This window comes from Pipra filicauda, unplaced genomic scaffold (assembly GCF_003945595.2).
Source record: "Pipra filicauda isolate LSUMZ 115617 unplaced genomic scaffold, ASM394559v2 scaffold15_size4787011_pilon, whole genome shotgun sequence".
In the NCBI taxonomy this organism is placed as follows: domain Eukaryota; kingdom Metazoa; phylum Chordata; class Aves; order Passeriformes; family Pipridae; genus Pipra; species Pipra filicauda.
In genome coordinates, this window is record NW_024104096.1 from 3,226,767 (window position 1) to 3,240,144 (window position 13,378).

General features: G+C 42.5%; 1 protein-coding gene across 26 annotated transcripts in view; it reads right to left on the reverse strand.

Moving 5' to 3' along the window:
* CAMK2G (calcium/calmodulin dependent protein kinase II gamma) overlaps nt 1-13,378 on the reverse strand; it is a 118,455-nt gene that overhangs the window by 16,744 nt on the left and 88,333 nt on the right. For 14 of the 26 annotated variants that reach the window (XM_039379203.1, XM_039379208.1, XM_039379205.1 and 11 more), the window contains exons 13-14: nt 11,613-11,653; nt 3,038-3,070 (exon numbers count right to left, since the gene is read on the reverse strand). In XM_039379203.1, the coding sequence (XP_039235137.1) occupies nt 3,038-3,070; nt 11,613-11,653 (74 nt within the window). The remainder of the gene's footprint in view (nt 1-3,037; nt 3,071-11,612; nt 11,654-13,378) is intronic. The other 12 variants (XM_039379204.1, XM_039379207.1, XM_039379213.1 and 9 more) reach the window with 1 other exon arrangement.

Consider the following 13,378-nt stretch of genomic DNA (forward strand, 5'->3'; position numbering starts at 1 on the left):
ACACAGCACAACAGTGAGACCATCACCAGCTTGCTGAAAAGAAGCATCCCACTGAGTCAGGAATGAGCAAAGTCTATGTCTGTAGGAAGCCAAACCTGTGCCTGCTAGTATATAGTTCCTAGCCCAAATGTAACCCACACCCCAGGTATACGGCTCTCATGCTGCTAGACACCAGCAGCAATGTCAAAATCAGCACCACAGGAGCCCCACTCAAACTGCTTGGTTTACAGATTCAGGGTATCAGATGGGAGCTCTTGGCTCTCAGTGTGCCCTCAATGCAGTGGCTCTCTATCCCACTGTTCTCAGGGAGTGCAAATTCATACTGCAAAACACCAGGCCCTCATCACCACACCGCAAACACCACAAAGAATGTAGAAGTGAAATGCTGAGCTGGAAAACATCTGCCAAAGGTATAATTATGTCAACCAGTGACAGACTCTATAAGGCTGAGACTTTACACACACCTACTCATACTTCAGTTTTTCTTCACAAGCAACATGACTTAACTATCCCTTTTGGAGAGGGAGAGAGAAGAAAGAAGAGGAAGACAGAGCAGGTGTAGAGAGGAGAAAGTAGAAGAGAGAGGCATGAATGAATTCCTCAGAAGTCCATGGAAAAAAAAGGACCATATGATACACTCAAAGCTAAGAAAGGAGAAATACCACAGAAATTACTGTTTGCTGCCTCCTCCTATACATCTCTGCATTGTCTTAAGACTCTGGCTTTCCTAGAGCTTTGCTTTCTGCGTGTATTTCCAACCTGATGGCAGAAGAGATGACAGTCACTGTGGATGTCAAAGAGGAGCAGATCAACCTGAAAAAATTAATCTCAAGCTATTTTGTGGCATAAACACAATCAAACTTCTGGCAATGCCTGGGTCTACCTCTCCACACGGCACTGAGGTTCCTGTACTTCTCCAGAAACAGTGATTCTAATGCAGAGATCTATCTTTCAAACCTCTTCCAGTGAGAGGAATGCAGCACATTGTTCTTAGTCCACTGGGATAAGAAGATAAAGTTATCATGAAAGAAGCTATAAGAAAATAATTCAAATTTTTTTTGAAAACCAAAACCAAAACAAACATCCAGGATGCCAATGTTCTGAAAAAAAGCTGACAGCAGCTTGTTAGGTGTATAAAATACAAACACACACACCCCCAAAGCACACAGCCTACCCTCCAGGCTGCACTGAGCACTCAGTTCATCCATCATACCCTTCCCCAGCCAGTGGGCTGAAGAAGACTAAGTATCATGTTTGCTAGTCCAGAATCACATAGCATTTTACTCCAGCACAGAGTCCCAATGAAATTAAAGGCATCTTACCCCAAGAATTTCTCATAGCTCTTTCTCAGGGGGAGGTATCTGACATACTGAGCTTCCTGCACACACTCACGTCTTGTGGCCATCTAACCAACTCCTCTTCCTGGAAGAAACTAGCCTTGCCTTCCCAGAGCCCCAGATGGCACAACCAACTCTTACCCCTCCTTCCTTTCCTACCACCAGCCAACATCACAGTCACTGGGCAGGCTGTGTTTCTTGGTAATTTGGTACAGCTCAAGTTAAAAGAGCCCAATTCACATAAAAAGGTGCCAGGCCCTTCTTAAAATCTATGTAACACGATTAGCTTTGGCACAGCAGTTGGCAGCACTTCCTGAGCTAGACAAGAGACAGACAGACAGGCACAAACGACATAGAGGGTGCAAGAGAAAGAAAACAGACCAGTGTTCATATCGCTAAGGACACACACATCTAGCCAACTAAAAGAAAATAAGTACCAACACATGGGTTATCTCTGATTATTTAGCCACCTTCACTGCTTCCATGTTTTCTGAGTCTGACGCTTACACGGCTTACATATCCCAGCTGCTTTAATACGATATGCAAAGGGAATTTAAGTATTGCTCTCAGTGGGCACAAAAGAAGGGCAAGAAAGGCACAGTGAACTCTTGCCCTGCATAAACACAGGGCTGGTGAAAAGTCAGTCCCTCACATCAGACTTTCAAAGCAGTATTTTGGGATTAGGTTTTTTTGTGTGGTTTTTTACAGTTTTAAGCTGTCATTGAAGGAGGAAGAGGAGAAATATCTTCCAGGTAGTAAAGCAGAAACAATTATTCTGCTGTCTCAGTACTATAACATTCCTGGTTTTATCTGAAATAGGGGAGAAATCTTTTCTGTTATTTTTCTGTGCAAAGGAGATAATACAATAATTGATTTTTTTACTTCAGTTAATGTTCATATCTGTCTCAAAGTGTATCACTGGGCTGTGTATGACTCCTGACAATATGACACTGGCCGATTTCCTCTTTGCTCCCTTGAGAGTGGATTTGACTACTTTTTTGACAAATTCTATAGATGTCAAACATCTGGATGAATAAAAAAAGGAAATGAACAGGACAGGGGAGGCAGTTACTGGGTATTTGGTCATGCTGGGATACATAAACAAGATCAGGACAAAAGGAAGTTTTGGATTATAAAGGCTCTGACAAACCTTTTCAGTAAGTATACTAAAAAAAGAAGTGACCAGCAGCTCTGAGATGCCTGGTGGTGCTGTGCCCACACATTTCATCTGAACAGCGGAGCCCATCAGTCTCTGCCACATCTGCAGTGACTCCTAGTTTGTTCTACACTGCAAGGCTCCTATCAAGGATGACAGCACCAACACCAGGCAAAGCACCTGCTCCTCTTTTTGGCACCTCTGCAACAGAATGACAAAGCCTCATGTCCAGGCAAGGCACGGACCTGCTCTGCTGAGCCCAGGAGAACCACTGCCTTTTTTTTTTTTTGTTTCACACTCAGAGCAGGCAAAGTCAAACTGCATTGCCCAGCAGTTGATTTTCTGCACAAAATGGGAGCTGTATGTGGCGGGGGGCCAGAGGATCACAGAGCCCTTGTGGTGAGGACATGGACCTTTGAGTGCACACGGATCCCCCCGCCCCCTGCCCGGACATGCTATGTAGGGTGATGAGCACAAGCCGAGCGTGCATGGCATGAGAAATGGCGGACGCACGAATCGCAGGCAGCTTACGGGAGGTGCTCACCATCAAATGCACACTGGAGCTCGACTTCCTTTTCTGGACACATCATTGAGAGAGGGAAAGAGAAGGGAAGAGAGGAGATGAGAAGAAAAGCACAGAAACTATTCACACATTAGTGTGCCAGCAAGGGCCCCCCTGCCAATAACGCTCCCCTGAGGCAGGTATAAGCAGCAGCAGAAATGCACAGACACACGAGAAGGAGCAGAGAGAAGTCACCATTAAAGCACATGACTACACACCAGAGGAAAGGGCAGGGCTGAAGATCCCCATCCCCTCAAACATTGAAGTCAGAACATAGGTGCCCCACACATTGATATAAGGAGGGAAGAAGAAAGAGGAATATATATCCACAAGATGTGGGATGCAAGGGGGTGCCTCTCTGTGCTCTCCCACCTCAGCTTTCCCATCCACACTGAAGAGGTAGGCAGAAAGTCTGCATGTGTTCACATTTGGAGGAAACAGAGATATGTTTGCAACTCAAGTGGGAGGGTAGGGAGGAGGGCAGAACAGAGGGACACCCCCAGGGGCCAAAGAAAGAAGGGGGAACTTCTGTGCACAGCATGGGGAGGAGACAGGCTCCCTCACACAGCATTTGGGGCTGATTGGAGAGGCAAGGTACACTAACAAACAAGTAAGACAGAGGCACTCAACAGCCAGAACACTTTGTGCTTTCAGATTTCTCCTCGGTTTGTGAAGAGAACAAACAGGTTCAAACATTACTTAACCTTCTTGGACTTTACTCTTGTTCAACAGCATCTTCAGTCATCTTCAAAGATACCTTCACACTGAACTGCACTCTCCAGTAAATGAGACTCAGCATGAATTTCTCTGCTCTTTCACTAAACTCTTCATGTCATCCTGTCTAAGCTGAGCCTGGCAGGTCTTCCAGCATTACAATGCTACTCCTTCCCCCTGCTGTCTCCACATACATTTTCCATCTGCCCTTCTTCAGTACTATCTAGGCTATTTCTCTGCTGCTTACCACAGAGTCTAGCTCACATAAGTAGTGTAGGACGGCACGTCCCAGTCAAAAATTATGATGGTGTGGGCTCAGCTACATACCTCTGGACTCCTGCACAGCCCATCCCTGGAGCAGCCTCTTGACACAGTACAGGCAATGGACTTGTACCGCCCCATTTCATACACTTACTGAGCCTTCACAGCTTTTAGCTTGCATGTTGCCTTCATCCCTGCTATCCTCACATCAGAGCTCAAGCACACATACAGACTGACAAGCCTTTGAAAGCACAAGTGCCAATGTTTACTTCATACCCAGAACTACATTCCTAATCACACCATACAGTCCAGAATCACACAGCCACTGCATGAATAGACTCAAAGTAGCAAAGCTTCTGCCTCATCTGATCTTTAATTCCTGTACAGACAGACTCTGATCTGTTCTGCATTTGGCTCATGAAGCTTTCGCTTCATGGAGGCACAACATAGGGCTTGGCGTTACATGGTTTACAAATTTGTGATTTCTCTCATATTTTTTTCAGGACAATTTAGCTTCTCCACAGGCTTTTCCTCAAGCTAGAGCTAAAATATGATGTACTACCAGTGAATGAATACAATGCTTAGATCACCAACAACCCAGAGGAATCCTTGTACCCAGTAAAAACAGGCTGCTCCAAAACTTCAGTTTGACTTTTAACATATCCTGTAAGTTGCAGCAGGCAAACAGAGACTACATGGATACTGCAGGGAAACTGGTCTCTGAGAAGGACAATCTCATCTGAAGTTCATACAGGTTTCCAGTGAGTTACCAAAAAAAGGGACAGAAAACGTTAAGATACAAGCAGAAGGTTCAATATGAAAAGAGTCAACGAAGCCATGCAGAAAACAAACACCCTCCTACACAGAGGCACAAGTAACAATGACACGGGAGGAAACAGAACCCTCCGCAGATCAGAATTTAATTAGAATACAAGCTACATTTAAAACAGCCTTGGTCTATTAACATGGCATGCTGTAGTGTAGAAATCCCAGAAAGCACATTATTACTGGCTACTATAATAACAGGGGCAAGGAAAGCTAGCTAGGCAGTATGAAAAGGGTGGGGAGTGAGGTCTGTGTTACAACCAGAGCAGGAAAGTACTACTAAAACACAAGACAAGTTAGATAATGCCAACATGAGGCACTGGCAGTAAGTGCTAAAGCATCAAAAATTAAGTCAAAACATATACAAGGAAGTTACTAAAACCAGATCAATCTCCCAATACCATCTTAACAGCTGCATCAGAACCATCTATGTTACCTTCCCAAGGTGACTAGCTGAGTGAGCAAAACTTTTTGTTCTTCTTGCAATGTGACTGCAACTTAGCAAAGTAAATAAGATAAAGAAGTTTAGTTATAGAGTTCTCTTTCCCTTCCATAAGACAGCTACATCTCTAAGAATTACCAGGCAGTGCAGAGATGTCACAGGGAATGCAAAAAACTGTTAAAGGCAGACACATAATCTACGGTACCTCACTGATCACTTTTTCCCTACACCTGAGTGACAAAACATTCTCCCAAAGCAGCACAGACCACAAATCTAGGGATGAGCGTTTGTTAAAGTTGTCGAAAGAGGAGCATATTCTCTGCAGTAAAATTTAAGGAAGACTCTTGCTTTAGGTAACAATAAAGATAAGTCAGCAGGTGACAGAAGACAACCTGAAGAATCACTGTCTCTTCAGTATAACAATACTAGAAACGGCCACTGTAAATCTTTCCACAATACATATTGGAAGATGCTATAGGAAGTAGAGTGATTCCAAGCAAGGTCCCATTCACAGTCCTGGGCACTTAACATGGCTATTTTTTTATGACAACTTTTTGCATTTCTATCTTCTACATGCAGTTCTCCCCCAGCTTGATACTAACAGTATATTTATGTTAAAGTGTCACATTTGCTGCAAGTCATGTTCCTATGAAGAGTATAGTAATTTCAGAACTTGAGGTAGGAAAAAAATGTTGAACCTAAAGCAGATCAGTAAGAGGCATCTTGAACTAGCAAATTTGAGGTCCTATTTCTATTTCTGGTTTAGCCCTTTTGTGTGATGCTGAGCAAATAATTTCATCTTTGTCAATCCATCTCTCTTGGCCTTTTGTCAGCTTGTTTGTTTAACTTGTAAGCTAAGAGGCAGGGATTTCCTGCTTAGCCATCGCTACGGTGCTAAGCACACCGGACCCTTGATCTCATTTGGTGTTTCTAGGCATTACAACAATGCAGTGAAAAAACTGAATGCATCAAAGGTGGGTATAATGTGCTACTGGAAGTCAGCACTTAAACAGATCTGAGGCACTCCCCAGGTGTCTTGCATAAAACAGTTCAGCACAAAACTCAGATGAACTTGGGTTCTCCTCATTTAGCTTCAGCATAGTAACCTTTAAATGTATGGCTTTAAGACCACAACAAGTCCAGATACAGAGATAGGAGCAGTAGCTCCTGTTGGTCACTGTGTGGATGTTACTTGACCCTTAGGGATTTCATAGGTTAGTTCACCTTGCTACTGTGCTTTCTCTGTTTAAGGCACACTTTCACCAACTGCTTTCTCAGCAGCCATGCCAATTTACAGAGCATCCTTCCTTCTCCACATACTCTTTACTGTGCAAAGGGCAGGGAAAGCTGGTACCCACCAGGCATAAAATGTACACTTACTGCAGTATTCTTTACAAACAGCAGAACAAACGGTATTTGATGCCTCTTTGCAGTTATGCAATATGAAGGGCAGATTTTACAACATGAACCTGGTTAAACCAAAAAAAAAAAAAAAAAAAGGATTTTTACTCTTTCAGCTGAGTTCTTCTTTTAGCTGCTATTCAGCTTCTGCTGGGAAAAAAAACAAAGTGCATGTGGCAGAAAGACAAGGTAGAAAATCAACAGATTTTGCAGAGCATTGCAAGTGAACGCTGTTAAAATCTCCTGCATTCCACAGCATTCTCCACAATTTGCTATTTACATGGTGCCACAGTGGGCCTGAAAAATATTATTGTTATACTTCTATATATCTTAATCACAAACCGAAGTGGTCAGAAGTAAACAGGAAAGAAAAAAAAAGAAGACACTAACAAAGAGCTTAGAAAAGGACCAATTTAAAAATACTTACAATTACATACTTAACTAAAAATACCACTTTGAGCATTAACAAATTCTGATTATAGAGATGGATCTGACAGGCCCTGCTAGAACTGGAAGCACACATAGCCTCTGATATCAGTAGGAAGCAAAACACCCCTTTGGAAAAAAGGGAACACAACTGTTTGAAGTGCTACCCAGAGAAAGAAAAAAATCAACAGCAGGACTGTAACACTAACTACAGGGAGCCCAGACCCTGACAAGGTAAGAGAAAGGACATTCAGCATAAAGTGTCCTTAATCTTCATCCAGGTGTTTGCCCCAGCCCACTCCTTAACCCCTCTCTCACCTTGCAGTAGATGGCAAGTCCAGATTACAAGCAGAAAGGGGAACAAGAAAGCAAGTAAATTTGAGATGAAGCTATCTAAAGTAAACTCTAAAATGGTAGCTGCACAATGTTGCTCATAAATTTAGAATCTTAAAAAAATACCTGGGACCTACAGCGGTGGCCACAATATATGTGGTATGTTACATGGCTCTGCAACTCATCAATCAGTATCTTCTAGCCTCACTTTCTGGATTTGAAAGCTGAAAAGCATGTTCCTTGGGGATAAAACCTGGGCCTTCCTGTTGCTACTCCATCAGCTTGGATCCAAATTCTGCTTGAAGAAAGTTAGTGCAGCACTACACAGGTTTGTTGAGCAGGCAGAATTTAAGATTCAAGGCAGTTTAAATCATTCATTATTTAAGATAATGGAAAAGTTCTCAAGTGCCAAGCTGATGAAATATCTACCAATTAGCAGAATTAGTACTTGAAATAGAAGCAACAGTGCAAAATGAAAACCAGGAATGCTTCAAATAGATTTTGGAAAGGAATTTGCTAGAGGAGAGGGTCACATACACGGAAATTTATCAAAATAACATCCGTGTGGACACACCTATATTGGAATTAAAAAGTGTTTCTTTTCCATCTTCCCCTCCTGATTTAAGCTTCCTCTACTCCCTTCCAAAATGGTCTGATGCAAGTAAAATGCATGCATCCTAATTGCTTTAGTGCTAAACTTCTTTCAGCAAAGGATTAAAGCCAATTCCTACGGAAACAAAAACTGTGCCCTTTTTTTTTTTTACACATCAGGTCAACACAACTCATACTAGATGCTCATACCACCACATCTGACTAAAAAATCATTGCTCTCTCTCATTTATGCTAAATCAGCAACTACCTGTGACACCTTCCATCAGGTATTTACTAATACAGTTTTCAAGGAGTTCTTGGGAAGAAAGCATGAGAAAGATGTATAGGTCTCACTCAAGCTTGCATACTACTATGTAATAGAAATTCCTATTGTATTTGTCAAATAATGCAGAATTCTAGCACAGGCAGCTCTGAATACCAGCCAAAAGGATGGGAAAGTTACGTTGAGCAGAAAGTAAATTAAGACAAACTGGTGATGGTTTTTTCCTCAATGTCTTTACAGTCATTAATTTTACACTAGTATAATAATCCATTTGTGGAAGAAATACCCTTTCCATTCTTATCTACTGTGACAAGAGTCTCATGGAGCGTAGTCACCCTGGATCAGATAAAACCAATGAAGAAACTGAAGTATTTTCTTTCAAAACTCCATAAGGAGTTAATTTCTAAGAGGGCTGTAAGAGACAAACAAACAAAAAACTCAACCACCAAACAAACCAGTCTTCTTATCTGGAAGAAACACGAGAAACAGCCTAACCACATGGCATGTGGTCAGCAGCAGACTGCAGTTAAAAATACAGCACGCAATGCTTGTTCTAAACCTACATCTGATATAGAATTATTTATATAGGAAGTGGGAGTGAAAAGGATACCACAAAGCTGAAAATCTAGTCAGTGTTCAAGTCACAGTATTTGTGCTCTGCACTACTGCAATGGGCAGAAAAATCATTGTTTGCTACAACTAATGTAAGACCAGATGCTCTTAACTCAACCAGACACTGGCACAAGTGTTTGTCAGAACTGCACAGGGTGAGAAGATGAATGGAGGTAAAATTACAAGTTTCCTGCATAAAGGAGCAGCACGTGGCAAGCATGCTGGTCACAATGGTGAGGCCAACAACCAGACAGTGACCAACACAGAGACTGCTGCACAGCAGCCAAGTGTGCCAGTACTGCTCCAATAGGCGAATGGACGTGATGAAAGCTACACTTCCATGGGATGACTAACGGGATGCAGCACCACACATTTGGACAGCAGGGGCAAGTAAAGAGGTAAGCATGTAGCCACAGAAATCCTACAACACAAGTGTTAAGGATGTACTACAAACACACACAGACCTGTTCTCTATCTTGTCCGAGCTTAGCACTGGGGAAAAGCAATCTGTACTTTTAAAAGTCTGTATTATTGAGCAAAAGAGTAACGCAAAACAGGAGCTTCAATGAGAAATATCTGATTTATTTCTGAGTTTTAACACTTAGAGAAATGGGGACTCAAAAGCCACATCCAAAGATAGACACCATTTGGGGAAAATGGGAAACAAACACCTCTCCTGAGGGCCCTCAGCCCAGGTTGAATGTGAGCAATGCCCCTCATGGACAACACTGGGGTTCATACTGCAAAGCCAGACTGCTCTAACACTTTGGAGCAAGGAAGTTGCATGCAGACTCTTGACATAAAGTCTCCAGTGTCATGCAGAAGCAGAGAAAAGGTTTCCAGAGGGCAACCTCATTCACCATGTACAGAGAATGCTATGCTCTCTAATCTACCTTGTGATAAGACTTACATCTTATCACAAGTATTCAGTTATAAATATGAGGAACGACATATACTGTGAAGAGCTGAAGAGAAGTAAATCCAGATTTATCCTTTTCATGGGGGAAGACACCATGTACTCCATGAACCAAACACCACAAGCTTTCTATGGAGCTGGAAGCCTCTAACATACAGGGTCTCCTTGTAAATACATGACCAAGAAATTGTGCCTCAAAATCTGTGGGCATATCCTTTGTTCATTTTTGCAAGATTTTAACCCAAGATATGGCACTCCCTGAAAGCCTGTTGGAAATCAAGAATCCTGAGAAGAAAGTTTTTTTTTTTTTCTAGATAGGTAACAAAACTATGTAGATGTGTTAATATTTGCTGCTTTTTCTGTTGCTTCTCCACTGCCTCACTGGGATTTTGAAGTAAGCACCTGCTGGTTCTCAGTTCACAACATTTGGGATAGCCCATTCTTATTCCACTGGGATTTGACTGTAATGTTTTCAATATCAACAGATGCAACAACTCTAACATACTTGCTGTATTACTGTGCATGTGTTCAGTGCATATCTGTACAAGAGGCAGGCTTGTGCAATGGCACAAAAGCTCGCTCTTGCAGACACATTTCAAAGACAAGCATCCTAGGGCAAGAACAGCAGTTCCACAGGGCATTTTTGTCAAAATAAACAGCCCAGACCTTGGGTGTAAATAGGGCAGAACACTGCAGGACTGCAAGAATACATGTTTTACTAGAGCAGCCTCCAAAATAAACACTAGTCCTCTGGAAACACCTCTTTTTCCAGCAGCCTGCTTGTACTGTGAGCCCTCTGGAAACAAAGCCTCATAAAGTGAAAAAGGGCTAAGACAGCAAGAGAGAACAAGTGTGCTGGTCATGCAGTGTGCATGTCAGACCCCCAGCATGGGGAGAATGAAGGCTGTCCATAGTGTTAAACCAGATGAACTGTTCCCATAAGAGCTGTAGAGACAGGTTTGGACTTCAAATGAAAATGCAAGCTAGTAAACCCAGCCCTTCTTTTCCATGTGGAGAACAACTAGCCTTTGGAACAGTTAGGGGAGGACAGTGCTGTAGCCTGTAACTATCTCTATGCCAGCACCAGATGGTAAAAGGCTACTGCCTGCAACAGCATCCAGCCTCGGCAGTGGTCTACTTGACCTCCAGAACTAAACAATGACCATGAAACACAAAGAGTGACATCGGAGTGGGAAAAAATAATTCCCCTCAGAAAGGAACAGGAGTGCCTCAGCTTCAGGCACACAAACTGAATCCTTAATACAATACTCAGTTTACATTCTGTCCAAACATGAACATTGGGTCCTCCTTCCTGACCCCTCTTCCCAGCATCTGTCCAAGGGGATAGATGAAGAAACTTCCATGGGGTCTGCTGGGTATCATCAGTCACTGACAATATCCATATTCAGAAGCATTCTGCACTGAACAGAACAGACTAGTCAGAGGCATGTGTCACAACTGAGCAAGTCCTTGGTCTTTCTAATCCACTGCACTGACCAGTTCTCCATATAGAAAGGGGAAAAAGAATTCCTGCTGTTACAATAGTGCACTTAGCTAGTTGTATGATGTATAAGGTACATGTAAGGAACAATAAGATCCTACATGGGGCTCCATAACAATACAGTGATTATAGCAATCCCAGTCACAGGACAGGGCTGTGGTTTTACCCTGGAAGAGGATGGGCAACAAAGAAAGTGGCTGCCTTCTGTTCAGATGGTGGGAGAGACAGTAAAATGGGAAAGCAAAAACTTACCTTCACTCCATCTGACTTCTTGTTCAGCAGGCTTTTGGCAGCTGTGGAGAGAAGCAGAAGTAGGTCAGATTTTGTTTTCAAGACTTCTTTCTCTCTCCCCACTTCCCTCAGAAATGCACAAAACTTCAGGACAACCATCCTGTTAATTCCTCTCTAACAGCAAGAGACATGGAAAACAGACCAAATCACTCATCAAATCCATCCTGATAGCAGAGGGTCATCCAGCCTATCTACTGTTCACTTATTTAGGCAAAAAATGCTCCCGGTTTCACTATCTCAGGAAAACTAAGTCTGAAATGATAATTTAGAGCTCCTTTGTTTCAATCCTCCATTCATACACTGTGGCCCCATCCAGAAGCGTCAGCAGTTACAGGGGAAAAAGCTAAAGAAATCTGTTAGATCTTTGCAACAGGATAAAGGTTGAAGGTGCAGCCATTCACATAACAGACATGGCTTATAAAGGAGGCACTGATAATGCAGAGGCCTCCTAATTACTGCTATACACAGTTACTCTGGGGATAGCTGGATAGCTAAAAGGAAGAGACTGAGAAAGTGCAAAAGTCAGCATCTGATAACTGTTAAAAAAAAGGAGAGAATGACAAAAGAGACCAGAACTAAGCTGAATTTCTTCACTGAACTATAAAGATGGTCTGCTGTGCTCAACTTGAACAACTGGCACTACCAATGAAACTGAGAGCATAAGTGCACACAGAGAGCCCACAACAAATCCCTGGCAGAAGACACACTTGGGAGTGATGAAGGAGCTGCTCCATCTACTACAGCAAAGTGGTACATTGACAACGACTGTCAACAGTAAGATCCCATCTACAATCTGTACAGATATATCTTGCCTACTTACGAAGAACATATTCAGTTGTTTCAACTTCCGTAAACAGCATGCTAGACAACTACTGGACAGCACACTGATACAGCTCTCCTAAGCAGCTGCTGGGAAGCATAAAGGTCTGGATTTGACCCTGGATTTGAGGTCCAGCAAAAATGAGACTTAAAGAAAAGACAAATCCTAAGACAGTGCTCACATGCCTGTTGAAATGCTTCACTCCCAAAGACATGCTGACCAACTCATGCACAGAGTGCTTAGTCTCTCTAGAAGCAGCAACATTAGGCAGAAAAGGTTTTAGCAATACCTAAGCAACTGTCAAATTTTGTGTCAACAGCATTTTCCACCCTGCTTTCCCTACCATAAGACCCTACAGACCTGGATTAACTAGACAATATTAGCTGAGCTGATGCAAATGACTACAGCATCTCCTCACAGCAAAGAGGTGGTATCCCATACAAGCTTGTTAGAATATTTGAATTATTTTCCTAATTCTACTCTCTAATGCAAGTATAAAACTAGATTATGATTTTGTTTTCATTCCAATTCTCAGAAACCAAGAACACTGGAAAAAAATCATGCACAGTGTTCCAAAGTGCACACATGAAGGTGGGTAAAGTGACTCAAGCAACTGATTTACCCTGCAACAGACTCTTTGCTGAGTGTACACATACTAAAGCATAGTAAGACTGCATCTAACAAATAAGTTCTTGCCACCTTCAAGGCACAATGAAGATCAGGTTGACTCTGCATGAAAGTGAGAAGGAGAACAACGTGACTGTGGGGTCAAAAGAGGTCCAGCGTTTATACCACACATACATCAAGGCATCTCTCACAACAACTGCTGAAAACAAGAAACTGTTACAGCCTTACAACACTTTGGAAGGAGTAAAGGATTCTACAACTTAACAAATGTGGCAAATAG